Genomic DNA, 17,342 nt, shown 5'->3' with positions numbered 1-17,342 from the left:
TAAAAATACGTAAAATGTGTTAGAACGCTACAAAAGAGTGGAAAAAAAATAAAAGATAAATAAGAAAACAAAATAAGAATTTTTAAATATTAATAAGATCAAATTTTTTTTATTCGTACAAATTATTTTTTTCAGATCATTTTTTTCCGAAGTAATATAAATGTTTTGAGCTTCTATTTATAACTTTTCTCTTCACATGGTAAGCAATTTCACATGATAAGGAAAATTGCTTTTGATAGTGTATCATGTAGGAAATATCATTTCTTTCTTTTATTACTTTTTATTTAATTAAAAATAAAAACATTATTATTATTTACATTATAATTTTTTTTAAATATAAAAAATATTAATAATTTAATAAAATAATAACGATACAAACTCTTAATATCATTTCTTTAAACAATAATATTGGTCCTAAATTTTTGGCACTGCATTATAAAATTTATATACAAAATTTCTATGCATTGCATTTTTGTAGAATTACAATTAAAAGTATTAATTAATCATAATCAATGAACTAACAGTGGATTAAAATACATTTTAAGTTAATAAACCTAATAACACATTATATAAATTTTCTATTAAAATATTTCATATTTAACCATTATAATAATTTGTAATAATTTTTTTATATAAAATAAACATTTTTTTTATATTTTTCATTTTAATTATTAATATATAATATTTAAAATTAATTATAAATATAATTTTTATTATTATTAACTATTGTAATTATTTTAAAAAATTTATTTTATTGAAATTATTATTAATATATATTTTTAAATAATTACTTGATATTATTAAAATAATTTCTTTTAATAAATAAATTAAAATTAAAATTTTAATTATAAAAAAATAGGTAATATAATTATAATTATAAGAATATGTATATAATTATAATTATAATTATAATTATAATTATAATTATAATTATAATTATGAGAGATATGAGATTAAACTTATATTAATGAATTAATCCTTCTTAATTTGGTAGGGTATATTTCTTAATATGAATAAGGAGCCTGTATTTTTTGTTTTAGCGATGTGGATTCCTGAGTCTTCTTCGAGCACTTCCTGATTGCTGACAATGTCAGTATTTGCGATTTTGTTTTTTAAGGTCCTGCTCAGCTTCTTTCTCTTATACTAGTTTCTACTGCCACATTCGAAAAAGAATAGTCGGGGAGAGAAGTTACCATTAGGGATTTCTCATAGGCATTAGAATTAAACTTTACCTACAGAACAAATATCAAACTTAGAGATTTTTCTAAGATACCCTTAATCTTCTACCCCTCATGTTCGGGACATTCATGAAGGACATATCAGATGCTCTTTTTGGACGCCTACTTAGCGTAATCACGAAGAGAAAACCTTCGAATAAAAGACTTGACTTGAAAAAACTAGTCTAGAATTATTATTGTTCTATAAGGCTTAAAAAAATCAAGTCCTTTCGATCAATCAAGGAAAATAATATAAAGAATTCGAAGATAACTTTTATTTTTTAATAATCTGATAAAATCCGGGACAAAAGAGACCAAAAAGTCATTATTCATGTACCGGCCCTGTGTGAGAGAAAGGGGGTAGAGAAAATATTGTTCGTTTTTTCTTTCTATACATAATACATAATTCAAAATTGAGTTTGTGTTCATGTTGACGTGACTTCTGATGTGAATTCGGCCGGACAAGCCAAAACCGACTTCAGTAAGGGCTTCGTAGTCTTAATTATTATTAAAAGGAGAGAATTGTATTAAAAAAACAAAAAAGTCTTTCAAAGAACTATCGCTTTGGCGAATCCCAAGTAAGATACGTGACTTGCTTGATCGTGTGTTTTCTCCTGGTCGGGTCGGAGGCAAAAACTGGCAAAGCTCATCATTCAATGGTAGTGAATATCAAATGCCCAATGAGTGACAAAATTCTCTTCTATCTCACTCATTTCAGAAGAATACTTGTGCTAGCGCGCTACGGCTTGCGCAGTTGATCTGATTAGATAACCCTTCAGGCAACGACATGGTGGTTAGAACCAAAACCATTGACTAAATTAATGGTACGAGAGCCATAAAGAAGTCCTTTAGCTTCAGCTTCAATCCACCTATAAGAAAGAGGGTTAATAAGAGTTGGGTGCATATAGGCAGAGACGGACTATTTATAAGGGTAAGGTCGGCTTAAAATAAAATTAAATATTTTTTTGTTGTTGTTGAATTAGCTCAAAAAAATTAAGGGATATATGAGATTTAAAAATATCATCGCATTAGCGGGTAGTAAAATATTGTTATTATTATTTTTTAAATATTTGTATATGTCTTTTAAGGATATACATGGTGTTAATTTTTTTTTTAAATTAATTATTTATTATAAATATTATTTGGACATGAAACAAATAAATAAATTTAGTTTGAGAGAGAACTAATTTAAAAAAACTATTATCTAAATAATAATCAAAGAAACTTTTAATATATATAATATATATTTATAATAATAATAATAATGAAAACATGTATTTTTCAAAAAAATTACCTAAAATTTAATATTTTTTATATTTCACTTTATTTATCTAATTATTTATTTTATTCATAAAATAGTAAGATACTCTTTATTTAATATATTTTATTTTATCTTTATATTTTATGTATTTAAAAAGTATAATCTTGTCTTTTTATTTTATATATTTAAAAGATAAAAAATAATTAATAAAATTTTAAAAACAAATAAAATTAAATAATTTTTTTTATACAAAAATCAAACACATTTTTTCTTTCAAATCTCACATAAAATATTATTCTCTCAATATACAATTAGCTAATAGTTTAATTCTTTTCATATTAGATGCTTTATATATATATATATATATATATATATATATATATATATATATATATATATATATATATATATATATAAATAAAAATCTGGGGTGAGCTTAAGCTCACCTCAATCCAAGTGTCCGTCCCGGCATATAAGAAAATGTTAAATCTTATTTTTAATTTGTTAAAATCTCATAAACAAGTTTTAAACGGTTCGATTTATTCCTCAAAATGCACCTTCAAATTGTTGTTGTTGGTTTGACTAAATTTGAAATTACCGGTTTATCAGTTGATCGATTTAAAGAACGATTTGAGTGGTTTAATCGGTTTGAACATATGAATTCATAAATCAAATTGATATAATTTATTTAAAAATATTTGTCCACAAATTATACATCGATGAAAGATTCACTTGACAAAATACATTTTTCAAAAAGTAAACAGAAGATTGAAATACAAAAATAAATTTGTTTAAAATTTGTTGCTAGACTAATAAAGTCTTCAAAATAATTGCTCAAAATCTATTAAAAATCATATAATATAGGTCATTGAACATATTCCGTATGTACCGAACCTTTCTAATAATTATGATAGATCCGTCATAATTTCTCAAGTTGATTGAATCCATCCCTTTTATTTACATGTATTAGCATATCTCATTTAACAACTTCACCATCTAATTTATTAAAGTTAAAGAACCACTTTTGAACTGGTGTCATATGATAAGTGCAAGTTAAGTCTAATATCCACGCGTCAAGATGTGATGTTGTCTGTGACATCGACAAAGATAATTTTAAATCTGCATCATCTCTGTTTTCTTCAACATTTGCATCTTCATAATTTTTCTCTTTCTTCTTCAACTTTGGGTAGTTAATTTTCCAATGTCTTTTCTCACGACATAAAACACACTCATCTTGGGCAACTCTACTTTTGGATCTTTCTCCTTCCCCTTTTTATTTGTTTTGGCGACGGCCCCTAACCACCAATGCTTCCAATGCTTAATCTGCTGTAACTATTTTGTTTTTCCTTTTGTTCTGTTTTCTAAATTCATGACTATATAAAGCAGAACTTACATCATCAAGAGATACATTTCCGTTCACATGAAGTAACGTTGTTTCTAAATTTCAAATTCATTAGGAATAAACGATAACAACATCAATGTCATATATTTATCTTCAAAATTTAAATCAAGATTTAATAGATTTTCTACTAACTGATTAAACTTAGTAATGTGTTCATTCATGGTAGTACCTGGTTGGTAATCAAACCGGAACAACCATTTTTTCATTAGGAGCTTATTCTGACCATTCTTTTTCAGAAATTTGTCCTTCAATGCTTACCATAGTTTCTATGCAGAAGTTTCGTTTTTCACGGCACACTTTTACTCTCTAGACATGCACGATCGAATTGTTCCACACGCCAATCGATTCATGATACTCCATTATTTTTCTTCTATACCATCTGACTTTCCGACCTCATTGGAACATCTAGACCCTACTGAAAAAGACAATCTAGAATCTCACCTTTTCCACATGCCGAAATGCCTAGTTCCATCAAATATTTTCACCGCAAACTTCAAATTCGACATCGGAGTCCTCGTCCAGGATGACGAAGGAGTTGATGCCCCTTTTGAAAACTCAGCCGTCATGCCAAAGACGAACCTTTAGCTCCGATACCACTTGTTGGAAAAAATTGATAGAATAAAAAAAGAAACAAACGAAAGAACACATTAATAGAATTTGATAATGGAGTTCGGCCAAAATGTTGCATACGTCTCCGAACACTAAGACTATCAATTAATAAGTAAGAAGATATACAAGTATTTGATGCAATAAACCGAATGGGGGAAAGTTTCTTTTATAGACTAAGAAACTTCCCCCACTCCATCATCTTTCAACGTGAGATTCTATTCTAACTGTGAAGAGAGTTTCTTTTATATACTAAGAAACTTCCTTACTCTCATTATCTTCTGATGTGGGATTTTAATTGTGCCAAAAACAACAATAACTTTCACCGAAAGTTTTTACCCTCGGAAAAAATCATTTTTTATTAGTTTCTCGTACATTGTCCTCACTGGTTACTCGGATGTTGATTGGGCAGGTGATCCCACTAACCGACGCTTCATCACTGATTATTGTTTCTTCTTGGTGGATTATCTTGTTTCCTAACAAAACAAGAAAAAAACTATTGTTTCTCGTTCATCGTTGAGTTAGAGTATCGTGCGCTTGCTGATTCTACTTTTGAGTTTCTTTAGATTCGACAACTTCTCTTTGATCTTGGCATTCCTCAACCGCCTGCCACTGCCACTGACCTTCATTGTGATAGTCAGAGTGCTATTCACATTTCTCGGAATGATGTGTAAAATGAGAGCACTAAACACATCAAAATCGATTGCAACTTTGTACATCAACATGTTGGTGTTGGTATTATACAATTACGGTACGTGTCTACCGAATACCAGACTGCAGATGTCTTCACCAAGTCTCTTTTGCCGAGTCGTTTTTACATGTTATTGAGCAAACTCAAGTTGATCTTTACTCTACCACCTTGAGCTTGAGTATGGGTGTTAGAATATATTATGTGGCACAATCCATCTAGAGGTTGCAGACCATTTAGAGGTTGCCCTAACTTTGACGCTAAGATAAACTTTGTATAAATATTACACAAATATTTTGTAAACCTGTATTATCATATCAATTTTATATAAATATAAAAATATTTCCAACATTGCATATATTAAATTTAAAACATCTAATATCAATTAGTTGGCTAGTTAACTTAGTTAAGAATAATCAAATCTAGATTGTAGGGATGGTTACCTAAATAATCTAAAAGTGGTCGGACTAAACTTGAAATGTCTTTTTCAATTTTTCTTAGATTAGAGTTGACCTGATAATAAACTAACCGTTTATGATAGCGGCGCAAACTGACCTACCAAACGGTTCAATCAAACTAGAACCGATTTGAACTCGTTTGGAATGGTTCAGTTTGATATTTGGAGGATTTTGGTCTGGTTTAAACGGTTTGGTTTTCTTGTCCCTTAAGTAAATTACTCTTGTGTAATCATACCCACGGACTAAACAAAGTCATTATTTCATTTTCCCATTTTTCAACATCACTATGAGTATTATGTAAGTATTAGATTATATTTTCAGATACTTTGATTGAAGTGGGAAGTAAATAGTGTATTCTATTTTTAGTTATAGAGAATCTAAGAGAATAAAATAAAAAACTTTATTAGGAGTACCAAGTCCAAGTTGTATCTTTATGTTGCTGCTAATGAATTTATAACTTAATTAGAAAACAATTTACTATCTACTTATGAAACATGAAGATCTTGTACAACCTTATATATATACAAACAAATGAATAATTATTTATGTTGTTGCCATGGTTGGCAAAACTTTTGATCTTTTGCCCATAATTAGAGCTTTAGTATCTGGAAAACATGAATCTTCTTCATCAATGGAACCATCTTTTTGTACACTAATAGGATAACCTACCAAATGAACACCATCCATGTCCATAATCTTGTCTCCTCTATATAAATCCCACATCTTCTCTCCCAAACCTCGAACCGATTCAACACATTCCATGCTTTCCGGTTCTTTCAACAACGATTCCTTTGTAAACCTTGTGTGTTCATACCATAACGACATTCGAAACTCGTGAATATCTCCTCGTTTCTTTAAGCTTCCACTCTCTTTTAATTCTTCGTCCACTTGGTAGCATCCTATCGCGATTTCAGTGTCCCTTTGTCCGTCCATGGATCGTTGGTTAATGTTTGCTGATCCAATCAACATGTATGTGTCGTCCACTAAAAAAATAAAAACAAACAAGAAGATGATCATCATATCGATAGCTTTTATCCTAATCATTTAAGGATGACAATGAAGCGGATTTGTATGTGTCGTCATTAGTGATCAACGACGGTAATCAACCATTAATGACGAGATTTTCTGTCGTTAATGATCAACAACTATGGTAATTGACCTTTAATGATAAGATTTTTGGTCATTAAAGAAATTTACCTATCATGAGCTTGGAATGGACATAAACCATGAATCGCCTATTCTTCTGAGCTTTCCAATATGATGATTTTGAATGAGGAGAGTGTGGAGGAATGAATTCGCCTTTTCTCTTCTCCTCCCGGTTGGCGAGGCAAAAGAAGTTCAAGTAATCCTTAGGATGGCCCGGTTCGCCCGTTTCTTTTATCGCATCTCCGATTATCTTATAAATCATTGCCATCGTTTCTCTTGTCCAATGTAGTATTTCTTGAACCGATTCGCTCTCCGGAGTTCCTTCGGGCCACATTGGTACGACAATATACACGGCAAATCTTTCTTTTGCTCTTATTTTTCTAGCAACCTTTAGAGCTATCTCTATCGGTATTAGGTTTCTACAACCCGAATGCTGGTCGTTACTCCACAAATGGCAGCCTCCTATAAAATATTGGTTTTCGATGTATATGAAGTTTTCTGCTCTTCTAATTGCTTCCACATATGCCTCATGAACGCTTGTTTCAATCGATAAGTATTTTGGCATCTGCATGGCTGAGAAATGGTCGATTGATCGAAAAACTTGAACGTTCCAATCTCGTTGAATTGATGAATGATGATGAAGTTCGGAAATTATGGTTTCGGGTAATAGGAGTGAAGGGTTGAATTCCTTCCTCCATCTTTGTTCGAAATTTCTTAAGATATCGCAAGCAGCTTCTCCTATGATACAAGCGTGAGTATCGTGCCACGGCTCTCTCGGCCCACCTTTGAGTAGATTTGCACCCGAAATACTCGTTTGGTAGAAATCACAACAATGAGATTGATCGGTATTGAGCGTTCTAAAAAGGGAATGCTCCTCCGTGTCGTATCGTCCATCAAAGAGATCCAACCCTCCGATGAAGCTCACGATCTCGCGATTGCTCGACGAGAAACTCACACGTGAATCGACGGTTATAGTCTTTTGGTGGTGGGTGAATAACATGGGGAACTCGTCATGCAAACGCGGGCATAACTTGCACACAACTTTTGTCTTCTTGAAGTATGCAACCGCGTCTTCATCGTGAGTTCCCATTACTCCTTTGTTCTTGATGAATGGTAAAGAGGTTTCATCGTCCCAAACCATTATCCTTACTGCCACTCCTTCTTCGGCTTTTCGTTTTAATAACTCCCCGAGTTTTACTCCGATTGCATGTGGAATGTCGGTTTGGTTATCGCGAACCAACACCATTTTCGGATTGAAAGACCAACCTACGATGTAGATCAAATGTTTTGCGTCTTCAATGGCTTTATAAACATCCTCAAACAATCTTCTAGGACTCCTAAGATCGAGATGGTTAAAGGGCGGTTGAAAACCAAGACAATGGTGTGCGTCTTGATATAACCTAACATCGCAATTGGCTCGGTTTGGAAACGATGCATTCTTCACTCCTTTGTATTCTCCGTTTACGAGTAAAGTTCCCCAACTCGGTTCGAGGTCGGCTGGTTTAAACCAAAGCATGAACCGAAGTTTGAGAGATGGATGGGGCTTCCCGTTTTCGACGTTTGTAATGGGAAAGAAGCCGTTGATTAGGGTTTCGTTGTCGTCGAGAATTTTTCGAGCTGGGATTTCGATGTTTCCCAATATGGAAAAGTTGGTTTTCATTGTGATGGTGATTATGGAAGTTGAAGGATGAGCACATGGGATTTGGAAACTTTGGTTCCATATTAATTGTTTTTCATGACTTGTTTTTGCTACCTTATCGTTGTCTATCTTGATTGTTACATAAGTTTTTGGCTTCTCATTCCTGCATAAACACTAAGCAAAAATATTTAAATTTGGAATAATATAAAATAAAAAATCTAAACTTTTTATGCAAATGTTCTCATTGATTTTGTTATTGATGGAGTTTGAAAAAAAAATTATTGTAGACTTAAAAAAAAAATAAAGGAAAAATTATGAATAAAATAAATAATGAACATAAATTCCATCATTTTAATTTATTAGAATTATAGAAATAGATATTAAATTAAAATAAAATAAAATATTATAAGTCATGCTACATATTTACGGGATGGGTGGAAGCTCATATATTCATCCTTAGGTTTTGGGTTATTTGATATTAGTTTCAAATAATTTTATATAACCTATAAGTTTTTATTAATTATATTATTTAAATTATTAATTAAAATATTTTTTATTTTATTTCTCTATACATTTATTATATATATATAATTCTTCTTCATAATCAATCAATCATAACACCTATTTCAACTTAAAATGAAAATCAAAATAATTATAACATCAAAAAAAAATTATGTGGGCATATCTTATTACTAATCATATCTACCAAATAAATTTTGCTTAAATCTTCAATATAATTTTGTGATCTTCAAAAAAATATATGGAGCATAGTAACATTCATGTGAAATTATAGAGAATAAATAACACTTACAAGATTCAAAGCATAAGGTGGTTTATAAGGTGTGGAATCAAATATACTGATTTCTAGTGTCCCATGCAAGAACTTCTTTTGCCTTCCCTCCATTTATTTCTATATAGAGAATATTAATGATAGAAAGATGTAGAATGTGTAATCTTTTATATATGATATATATGAATTGAAGGATAATGCATCTTTAAGGTGAAGTTAAAGATAAAGAAATATAAATTTCTATATATGTTCACAGCTCATTATTATGAGTTGAATTTTGATTCAATAATAATTTTTTTTTTTGAAGGAAAACTTAGGAAACATGGATTTCTAAACTTAGAGGCAACCTTTTTAAAGATCACACTATAAATTTATACTTCAATTCTAAGTTTCTTATTCTCCAATCAACAAACCAACTATTTCAACTTTCTTGTTTGAGCTGGATTTCTAGATTTCTTAGGTTTTTATCCATTTCATTTTCATTTTTAATTATAAAGATTATATATCTGATTCAATTTTCTCTCTCTTTAATTGGTGATGTAAAGATTGATTCAATTTTCTATTATAGATGTGATTTTCCAATTTTATCACAACTTATATATTTTTTAATATTTTATTTAATTTTTAAATATTTTGTTTGTCTGTTTTTTAATATATTTTTACAAAAATAATAGAAGCATTTTTTTTATTATACAATAATATTATAAGTTAAATAATAAATATTTATAAATTATTTAAAACATATTAAAATATAATTCTAAATAAATTAAGTATTTTTGTTTATGTTTGAATAAATATATATAATTATTTAAAATATGTTAAAATATAATATTAAATTAATTAATTTTTAGTTTTGATTATAAAACAACTATATATATATTATGTATTTATTATATTTTATGAATATATATATATATATATATATATTTATAAAATTAATTGATAATTTTAAAATAATAATAATAATACAAAAGACAAAAAAGTTATGTTATTAAGTATGAGTATTTATTTTAATATTTTAAATAATTATTTTAAAATATTATTATACATATTTAAATTCTTATCAGAAAATATCTTACATATATAAAAAAATAATGACTACATAAAACTAATAAATAAATTATTATTTAAAAACAAAATTAATACAATATAAAACAAGTTTCAAAAATAATTATTAATATTTGAATATATTTATTATTGTAATTTATAATACTATTATTATCTAACAAAGAAAACTTTTAATTATTTAAAAAATATATATTATTAAACAGAAAAAAACTAAAATAAAAAGTTTAACTAAAAATATGCTAATGAATATGTTTAATAAATAATAACATAAGTAAAATAAGATGAGAATTGAATCAAGGGTAAAACCAAATATCCATGTACCAATTATTCATTGTAAAAAAATGTCACAGTAACACTTATTGTCTATTATGGTACATCCAATTAAAGGATATATAATTTATCTGATAGAATATACCCGATATAGTTTAATTGGATTTTAATTTATTCAAAACCCTTAACCTTAAATTAATTTAGGAAAACTTCTAACAACGCTCAGTTTCATACTTGAGAGAAATCCCCATAGCAAACAATTCCTGGCTCAATAACTTAGCCCCATAGGGTACCTTTACCTTCACAATACTTTCAGCCGACTTGCAAAACCTACAATAAGGTCCCCTCCTCTTTTTTCCATTAGCCACCAGCTCAATCACATTCGCCATGTTCGTGCACTTCTCGCAAACATGCATTTCCGAGGGATCGCTCAAAGTGAATAAACGCTCATGAACATTACCCGATGCACCGTGGGCTATTAGACAGTCTCGTTCCATCTCTCCCAGTTTTATGCCTCCAAATCGCTTTCGATCTGAGACTGGTTGTCGCGTTACTTGATGGACTGGCCCTTCGTTGCGGTATTTCATTTTGTCTTCCGCCATGTGGACTAAACGTTGGTACATTGTTGGTCCCATGAATATGAGTGACTTTATTTTTAAACCATTACGACCATCGTATACACTTTCTCCTCCCCACCTCGAAAATCCCGCCCTACGAGATACACGCAACAAAATATGTAAGACTTTGTTTAATTCAATTTATCAACTAAAATATTAAATTTCATATGTACTCCTTTAGCCTTAGGAGGGATATTTGAATTCAATATAAAATGACCCTCTATTCCATTATCATAACTCTCTCATCCTTATATCATCAAACAAGATATTTCTAAAAATAATATCCTAATACATTAAACAAGAATGTTGTTTAAAAAAGGTTCATGTCAAAATGGATTCATAGTTTAAATGCTAATATATATAACCACAAGAAAGATATACCTGTGCAGTTGCTCGGCTATAGTATCAACGTCAGGAGTTGTAAAAGGAGTGGCGTAACGAAACTGGCCACCCAAGGCGATTCCTTTCGCCAAAGCAGACTCCAAAATTTGACCAGGAGTTTGACGAGATGGAAACGCATGAGGGTTTATGATGATGTCCGGGACGATTCCTTGAATTGTGAAGGGCAAATTTTCTTGAGACTCGAGAAATCCTACAACACCCTTTTGCCCATGCATGCTGGAGAATTTGTCTCCAACACATGGAGTTCGAACCTGCAACAATAGAAGAGAAAAATGAACCCTTTTTTCTTTTGTTACACCAATCAATTATGTCATCAAATCATTTGAATAAACTAGAATACCAAAATATAAATTTTAAATTACTATTTATAACATTTTAAAATATTAAAGGCTAACTAAAGATATTTTGATCATATGACCCAAAATAATCCAAATAAATTCTTTTTTTTTTCATCAAACATTATCTTTTCTAACACATAAAAATGAGATTTATACCATTCATGACTTCCCAAGCAATCAAGGGACTTGAAATACAAATATAGAATTTAGTTTTACCTGTCTGAGAGATACTGTTGCAAAACTTTTTCGTTCATCATTTCCAGATAAAACAACTTTTTGAACCCTACCCTTTTCAGTATGCTTAAGCTGTATACTATGATCAGCACCAGATTCAGCAACTTTCCCTATGATAATATCACCACTTTGCATATTAGCTCCAATAAAAGGGAACCCATCATTGTCAAGGCAATCAACAGACCCAACTTTGCTTTCTTTCTTTCCGAATTTCACCAAATCACCGGAATTCGGTTTCTTTCCAGCCAATGCCCGGTTTTCAATATCAGTCTTGTAACTTCTGAAGTGTTCTGAACGGAACATTCCACGCTCCAAAGAAGTTCGATTCATCACAATTGAATCCTCTTGATTGTACCCGAGATGGACGTTAATAGAAACGATAGCACATTGTCCATTGAAAAATTCTGGCCTTGACACAATTCCGTTGTCACTTAGAGGATGACCTGGCTTTCCAAGACAATCAGAAAGCATGGTTCGGAAAAGTGGCTTCTGAGGATAGTAGAGTTGATGAGAATTGGTATCTGTTCTTATATTTGGATTTGTTGTAGAAAAACCAATGGCTTGTTGAGAATGCTTTTCAGACTGATACAGAACTCTCCTTGCATGATCATGATTTGCAAAAGGAATTAGAGCACAACTCAAACTCAATAAAAAGGATGCATCGAGCTCACAGTGAGTGTAAGTTGATGGACATCGAATGCCCTTATCTTCCATGAACAGGTACTTGATCCCCAAAGCAGTTTGGCAATCTTCTTCTTCTTCGGGTCCAATAAGTTCAACTATACCATTATCGAGAAGATACTGAAAACTCTGATCCATATTTTGTAAATCTTTAATTTTTCTTAAGTTCTTAACAACCATGAGGGGACGTATAATTCTTCCTGCATCGGTAAATATGCGTACTTCACCATGTTTTTCATCCCTTTTAATTTCCACCTAACAGAAGACAAATAAGATCAAGTCATTGTGGATTTCTTTTTCCAAAAAACAGATAATTTAAGAAACAAAACCCTACAACAACAAGGTAAGCTAATAATGATTTAAAACCGACAAAACTTCTTATTTAATACTTTATTTTTATAACATTTTAAGAAAACTAAGTGCATGTTTGAACTCTTTATAAGAAAACCAAGTGCAAAATTCTGATGCTCAGAAGAAACAAGAAAGAACCTGATGTAACGCTTCATTCACACGCCTTCTAGACCTGACATTTTCTGTAAACGAAACAGAATCTTTACAAACTCCAACCCAGTTTCCATTGAGGAAAACTTTGTATTTTCCAGAAAGTGTGATTGAGGTCTCTAATATCAGTTTCTCAAGACCACAATCATACAACATCCTTTCAAGTGGTTCAGTCATATTTGTGCTGACTAGTCCAGTAATAGCCAGATTCTTTACAAGCCCACATTTTTCACCATCTGGGGTAGACAAAAAGCAAAGTTTTCCCCAATAAGAAGGATGCCTGCATGAAATAAATTTCCATAAGCAGTAGATTATCATAATTGTTCAGCCTTGGAGGACATGAGAAATTAATTTAGCACTCACTAAGTAAAACTTTCCCAAACTCATTTTTGTGTTAGAATTAGGTGGCAATGAAAACTAAAAAAAGAAGACAATATAACATACGGGCAATCAAATGAACGGATCACTTACGGAAATCTGGCGTCATCAACCACCCTTGTATTTAAAAGTGGACGTCTCGTTTTCCTCATATCAGACATTGTCTGCAAAGGATTTGTGCGCCTCAATGTTGCAACTACCCCTGTTATTCTTTCCATTCTCTTGTAGGGATGTGTCCATGTTCCAGTTGTAAAAGCCCTGTTGATACCATTCGTAATAACAGAGGCATCCAGATAGCAATCAACAGAACGAAATGTACTGTCTTCATAAAGATGTCTCTGCATTAACTTCACCATACGCCTCTCAGCATGTTTAACATGCACTCTGAGTTCTTGTTCAAGCAGTTCTCCAGATAGTACTAACCTCTTATTTCTAAAATCATCTGGGTTGTCAACTTTCCTGAGACCAGTATAGGCCTGCAACAGACACTTCACCATGTATCCGAGGAACCGAGATTTTTGCTTCAATCCATGTAGGTTAGGAAATAGATAATTGTTAAGGATCTCATCCATAACCTCTTTAGGTGGAAATTTCACCTTTTTAATCTGATTGTCAACATAAGTTAAAGCACTTCCCTCCCTTCGAAAACCATCGCACTTTCTGTCTGCCTCGTAAATAGATTTCAGAAGAATGTTGCTTATGCGTTTATCCTCAATATTGCAGTCAATCAGTTCCACCACCTCTTTATCAGATGAAACACCAAGGGCAAAGAACAAGATCCAGATGGGAATCTCAGTCCCACAGAAGTATACCACGAGGACAATTGGTCCTTCTTTAATGTGTTCAATTAGAGGAGCTTTAACGAGTTTAATAAAAACTCTTCTCCTCTTTGAAATTTCACGGAATGCCACAGTCCAAACAGGATCAGATGACACCCAAAGTCTATTCAGATATTGTTGCTCCTGGGCAATGAAGATCTACAAAAGACAACCAGTAATATTGTGAATTAAACAAAACCAATGCAAGAAACCTTGGCAATATATAGTATATATTTAGTTTAGATTGGCATATCTCACCAGACTGCATATAATTTTGCACAAACGAACTGTATTTCTACTACATGCATATTCATAATGGTGTCATATTAAAATGGATCTGGTGCATGTAAGCACTACAATGGACATGAGACCTTGAGCAGGGACATTTTTCTCATAAAAGATAAAAAAAAAAAAATATGAGCATGGTCCTAAGTAAAATAGCTTTTACTTGAGTAAAATAGTTTATCAAATGGACTTATCAATGTAAAATAATTTAAGCAATCTATGAAATTACATCATAAATGGCATATGTGGTAAACATATAGACCTAATAAATAACATTGGTATTAAGTAGTGTGAATAAATTGGTAGTTTATAAGATGGACATAATGATGACTAATTAATGTAATAAAAGAGATCAATAATCTATATATAATTAAGATATATGAATAATTTATTTCTGGATTTTGTATACCATAAATAAATAGAATATCATCTTATGCAGCAAATATATAAGCACAAACTATTGACATTATCAACATGAATTAATAATAAAAACTGAATGGGAACTCTCACCTTCTCAGCACCTTTGATGATGAAGTAACCCCCATGGTCAAAATCACAATCACCTTTCTCAGCTCTACTCATCTTACATAATTTGGACTTGACCATAACAGGAATCCGTCCAAAAATAACTTCTTTGACTTGTTTGGATTCAATATGATTCTCCAGGTGCTGCTCTTTCCCAGTCTTAAATTTGTCGCTACTGACCATACGCTTGGTGTATATCTAAAACATCACCAATAACATGCACTGAATTTAATAAAATGGACTACCATGCAATGAATTGTTTTAACTCTATAATTAGTAATAGAAATGTCATGTAAAGCTAGAAACTCAAAAGTATATATTGTGTCCAATAGGTTAGTTAAACTGCACCCATACAAGACTAAATATTTTAGTGGCTCATTTAAAAATGATTCAAAAAACTTAATAAGCACTTTCGAGGAATGAACCAGTTTAGTAAAGAAAAATACAATAATATACAATCCTCCTTCATCAAACAATTTCTATACATAATACATGAACCATGTAGTAGTAGCTAATGGATATTCAAATGAAAGAGTGTGTTTGGGTACTAATTCAAGGAAATGTTAGGCATTATACTTCTAAAAAACAACCTTAATAAGTATAGCCCCATTAAGAATATATACAATTATTGCACTCCATAAAGTCCATCAAAACTTACACTTTTCAGTATAAAACATAAACATATCAACTACACTGGAAACAACATTTTAGACTAAGACAAATGAAATAAATAAATAAAGTCTAACCTCCACATGAACTTGTACTTTCAGACGAGCCGAATAGGTCATGTTCTTTAGTCGAGCATGCCTTGGAAGCAGATCCGAGAACTCTTTTATCGTGTCAGAGGACTTTTCGCCAGTCCAAAAGTAAGGGGGATCAAGTGTGACCTTCCCAAACTTAACGGAAGCATATCTCCAATCACCTGTACCCTTCTTTGACGGATCATAACCTGGCTCCACCGTAATCTCCCCTATCGAATCAAAGACATTCTGAACTCCATTGTCGATAAATTGATTATATGAATTGATTTGATGGCTGATGAGCCCATACTGTTCAAAGAAAGATCTGGACACTTTTTTAAAGAAATTCTCGAGAAGATCTTTACTGAGGTCATTCATATACTCGCCCGAATTTATGTCATTATCAGACTTTTCAGTATCCATATAATCCAGTCCATTTGATTGTTTTCCTCCCTTGCTACTTGTGCCTATGCCCAAGGCTTTCAACATATCAACTGAAGTCCCCGTTTGATTCAGGAGTCTGCATTGGAATAAAAAAAAAAACATTTCAATGACATGGAATTGATACTTGTGCATAATGAGTGATCAGATAGCTACAACAATTCATGATACTGTTTTCAAATGTGTTACACCATGTAATCTTCTCAAGCATATGGATCAACGAAAACTGTTTTATCCTTTCAAAATCATACCGTAAAAGACATGCAAACATCCAGAATGAAATGTAAATGCGTGAAAAACAAATCTACAGTCAAAATCATCAGAAAATTCATAACAACACAGTTCACCTAGCTCATTTCGGAGCTGAATTATGCATGCAGACCTGCTGAGACCACATATATTTAGTTTTGATAAGATCTACCGTACGTCATTCAGACAAAAAGAAGAACGCACAACTTAAAGAGCTAAGAAGAAATTGAGTAACGAGACAAAGATCGTAACCGGAATTAGCAACGTAAAGAACTTAGAAAGAAATGAAGAAACATGAAACAGTAATCGATTTTCAAAAAATGAGATATGCATACATAGATAAGAGAACCTACATTAGTGATTTCTCTGTAAATCGAAGCTGAATGAAAGCACAAATCCACGTTCCCTGCGTATCTGAAGGTTTATGATCACGAACTTTCTTCACCGTCGTCTTCTCTGCGTATACGAGATATGAAAATCTAACGATTGACGAAGAGATTCGACGATGATTTCTGGCGATACGAATGGATTATCGATAGGGAGTGATGAGAGAGAGATAGAAGATTCAGGCGGTTTTTCACCAACTCA

At 31.4% G+C, this 17,342-nt stretch overlaps 2 protein-coding genes across 2 annotated transcripts; both read right to left on the bottom strand.

The window, feature by feature from the left end:
- Positions 1–6,016: 6,016 nt before the first annotated feature.
- Positions 6,017–9,355, bottom strand: LOC124945818 (phospholipase D alpha 4). The gene is made up of 3 exons (XM_047486320.1): positions 9,229–9,355; positions 6,830–8,591; positions 6,017–6,615 (listed from the first exon to the last, which is right to left on the bottom strand). The coding sequence occupies exons 1-3, from the start codon at positions 9,319–9,321 to the stop codon at positions 6,176–6,178; spliced, it is 2,295 nt and encodes a 764-aa protein (XP_047342276.1). The 5' UTR covers positions 9,322–9,355; the 3' UTR covers positions 6,017–6,175.
- A 1,402-nt stretch (positions 9,356–10,757) lies between these two features.
- On the bottom strand, positions 10,758–16,442 carry LOC124910461 (DNA-directed RNA polymerases IV and V subunit 2-like). Its single transcript, XM_047451103.1, has 7 exons — positions 16,071–16,442; positions 15,310–15,522; positions 13,790–14,673; positions 13,307–13,598; positions 12,119–13,072; positions 11,544–11,815; positions 10,758–11,256 (listed from the first exon to the last, which is right to left on the bottom strand). Exons 1-7 carry the CDS (start codon positions 16,440–16,442, stop codon positions 10,758–10,760), a joined length of 3,486 nt encoding a protein of 1,161 aa, XP_047307059.1.
- Between the last annotated feature and the right edge of the window lie 900 nt (positions 16,443–17,342).

This window comes from Impatiens glandulifera, chromosome 7, assembly GCF_907164915.1.
Source record: "Impatiens glandulifera chromosome 7, dImpGla2.1, whole genome shotgun sequence".
NCBI lineage: Eukaryota > Viridiplantae > Streptophyta > Magnoliopsida > Ericales > Balsaminaceae > Impatiens > Impatiens glandulifera.
This window is presented reverse-complemented; position numbering and strand designations above follow the sequence as displayed.

Coding starts and splice junctions, on each gene's coding strand:
- LOC124945818 (XM_047486320.1), bottom strand. CDS start 9,321: ATGGAGGGAAGGCAAAAGAAGTTCTTGCATGGGACACTAGAAATCAGT. Junction 8,592..9,228: donor CACCTTATGCTTTGAATCTT/GTAAGTGTTATT, acceptor ATTTTTGCTTAG/TGTTTATGCAGGAATGAGAA. Junction 6,616..6,829: donor CCATTCCAAGCTCATGATAG/GTAAATTTCTTT, acceptor TTATTTTTTTAG/TGGACGACACATACATGTTG.
- LOC124910461 (XM_047451103.1), bottom strand. CDS start 16,442: ATGAATGACCTCAGTAAAGATCTTCTCGAGAATTTCTTTAAAAAAGTG. Junction 13,073..13,306: donor TGAATGAAGCGTTACATCAG/GTTCTTTCTTGT, acceptor GTCTTCTGTTAG/GTGGAAATTAAAAGGGATGA. Junction 11,257..11,543: donor ATAGCCGAGCAACTGCACAG/GTATATCTTTCT, acceptor TGTATCTCGTAG/GGCGGGATTTTCGAGGTGGG.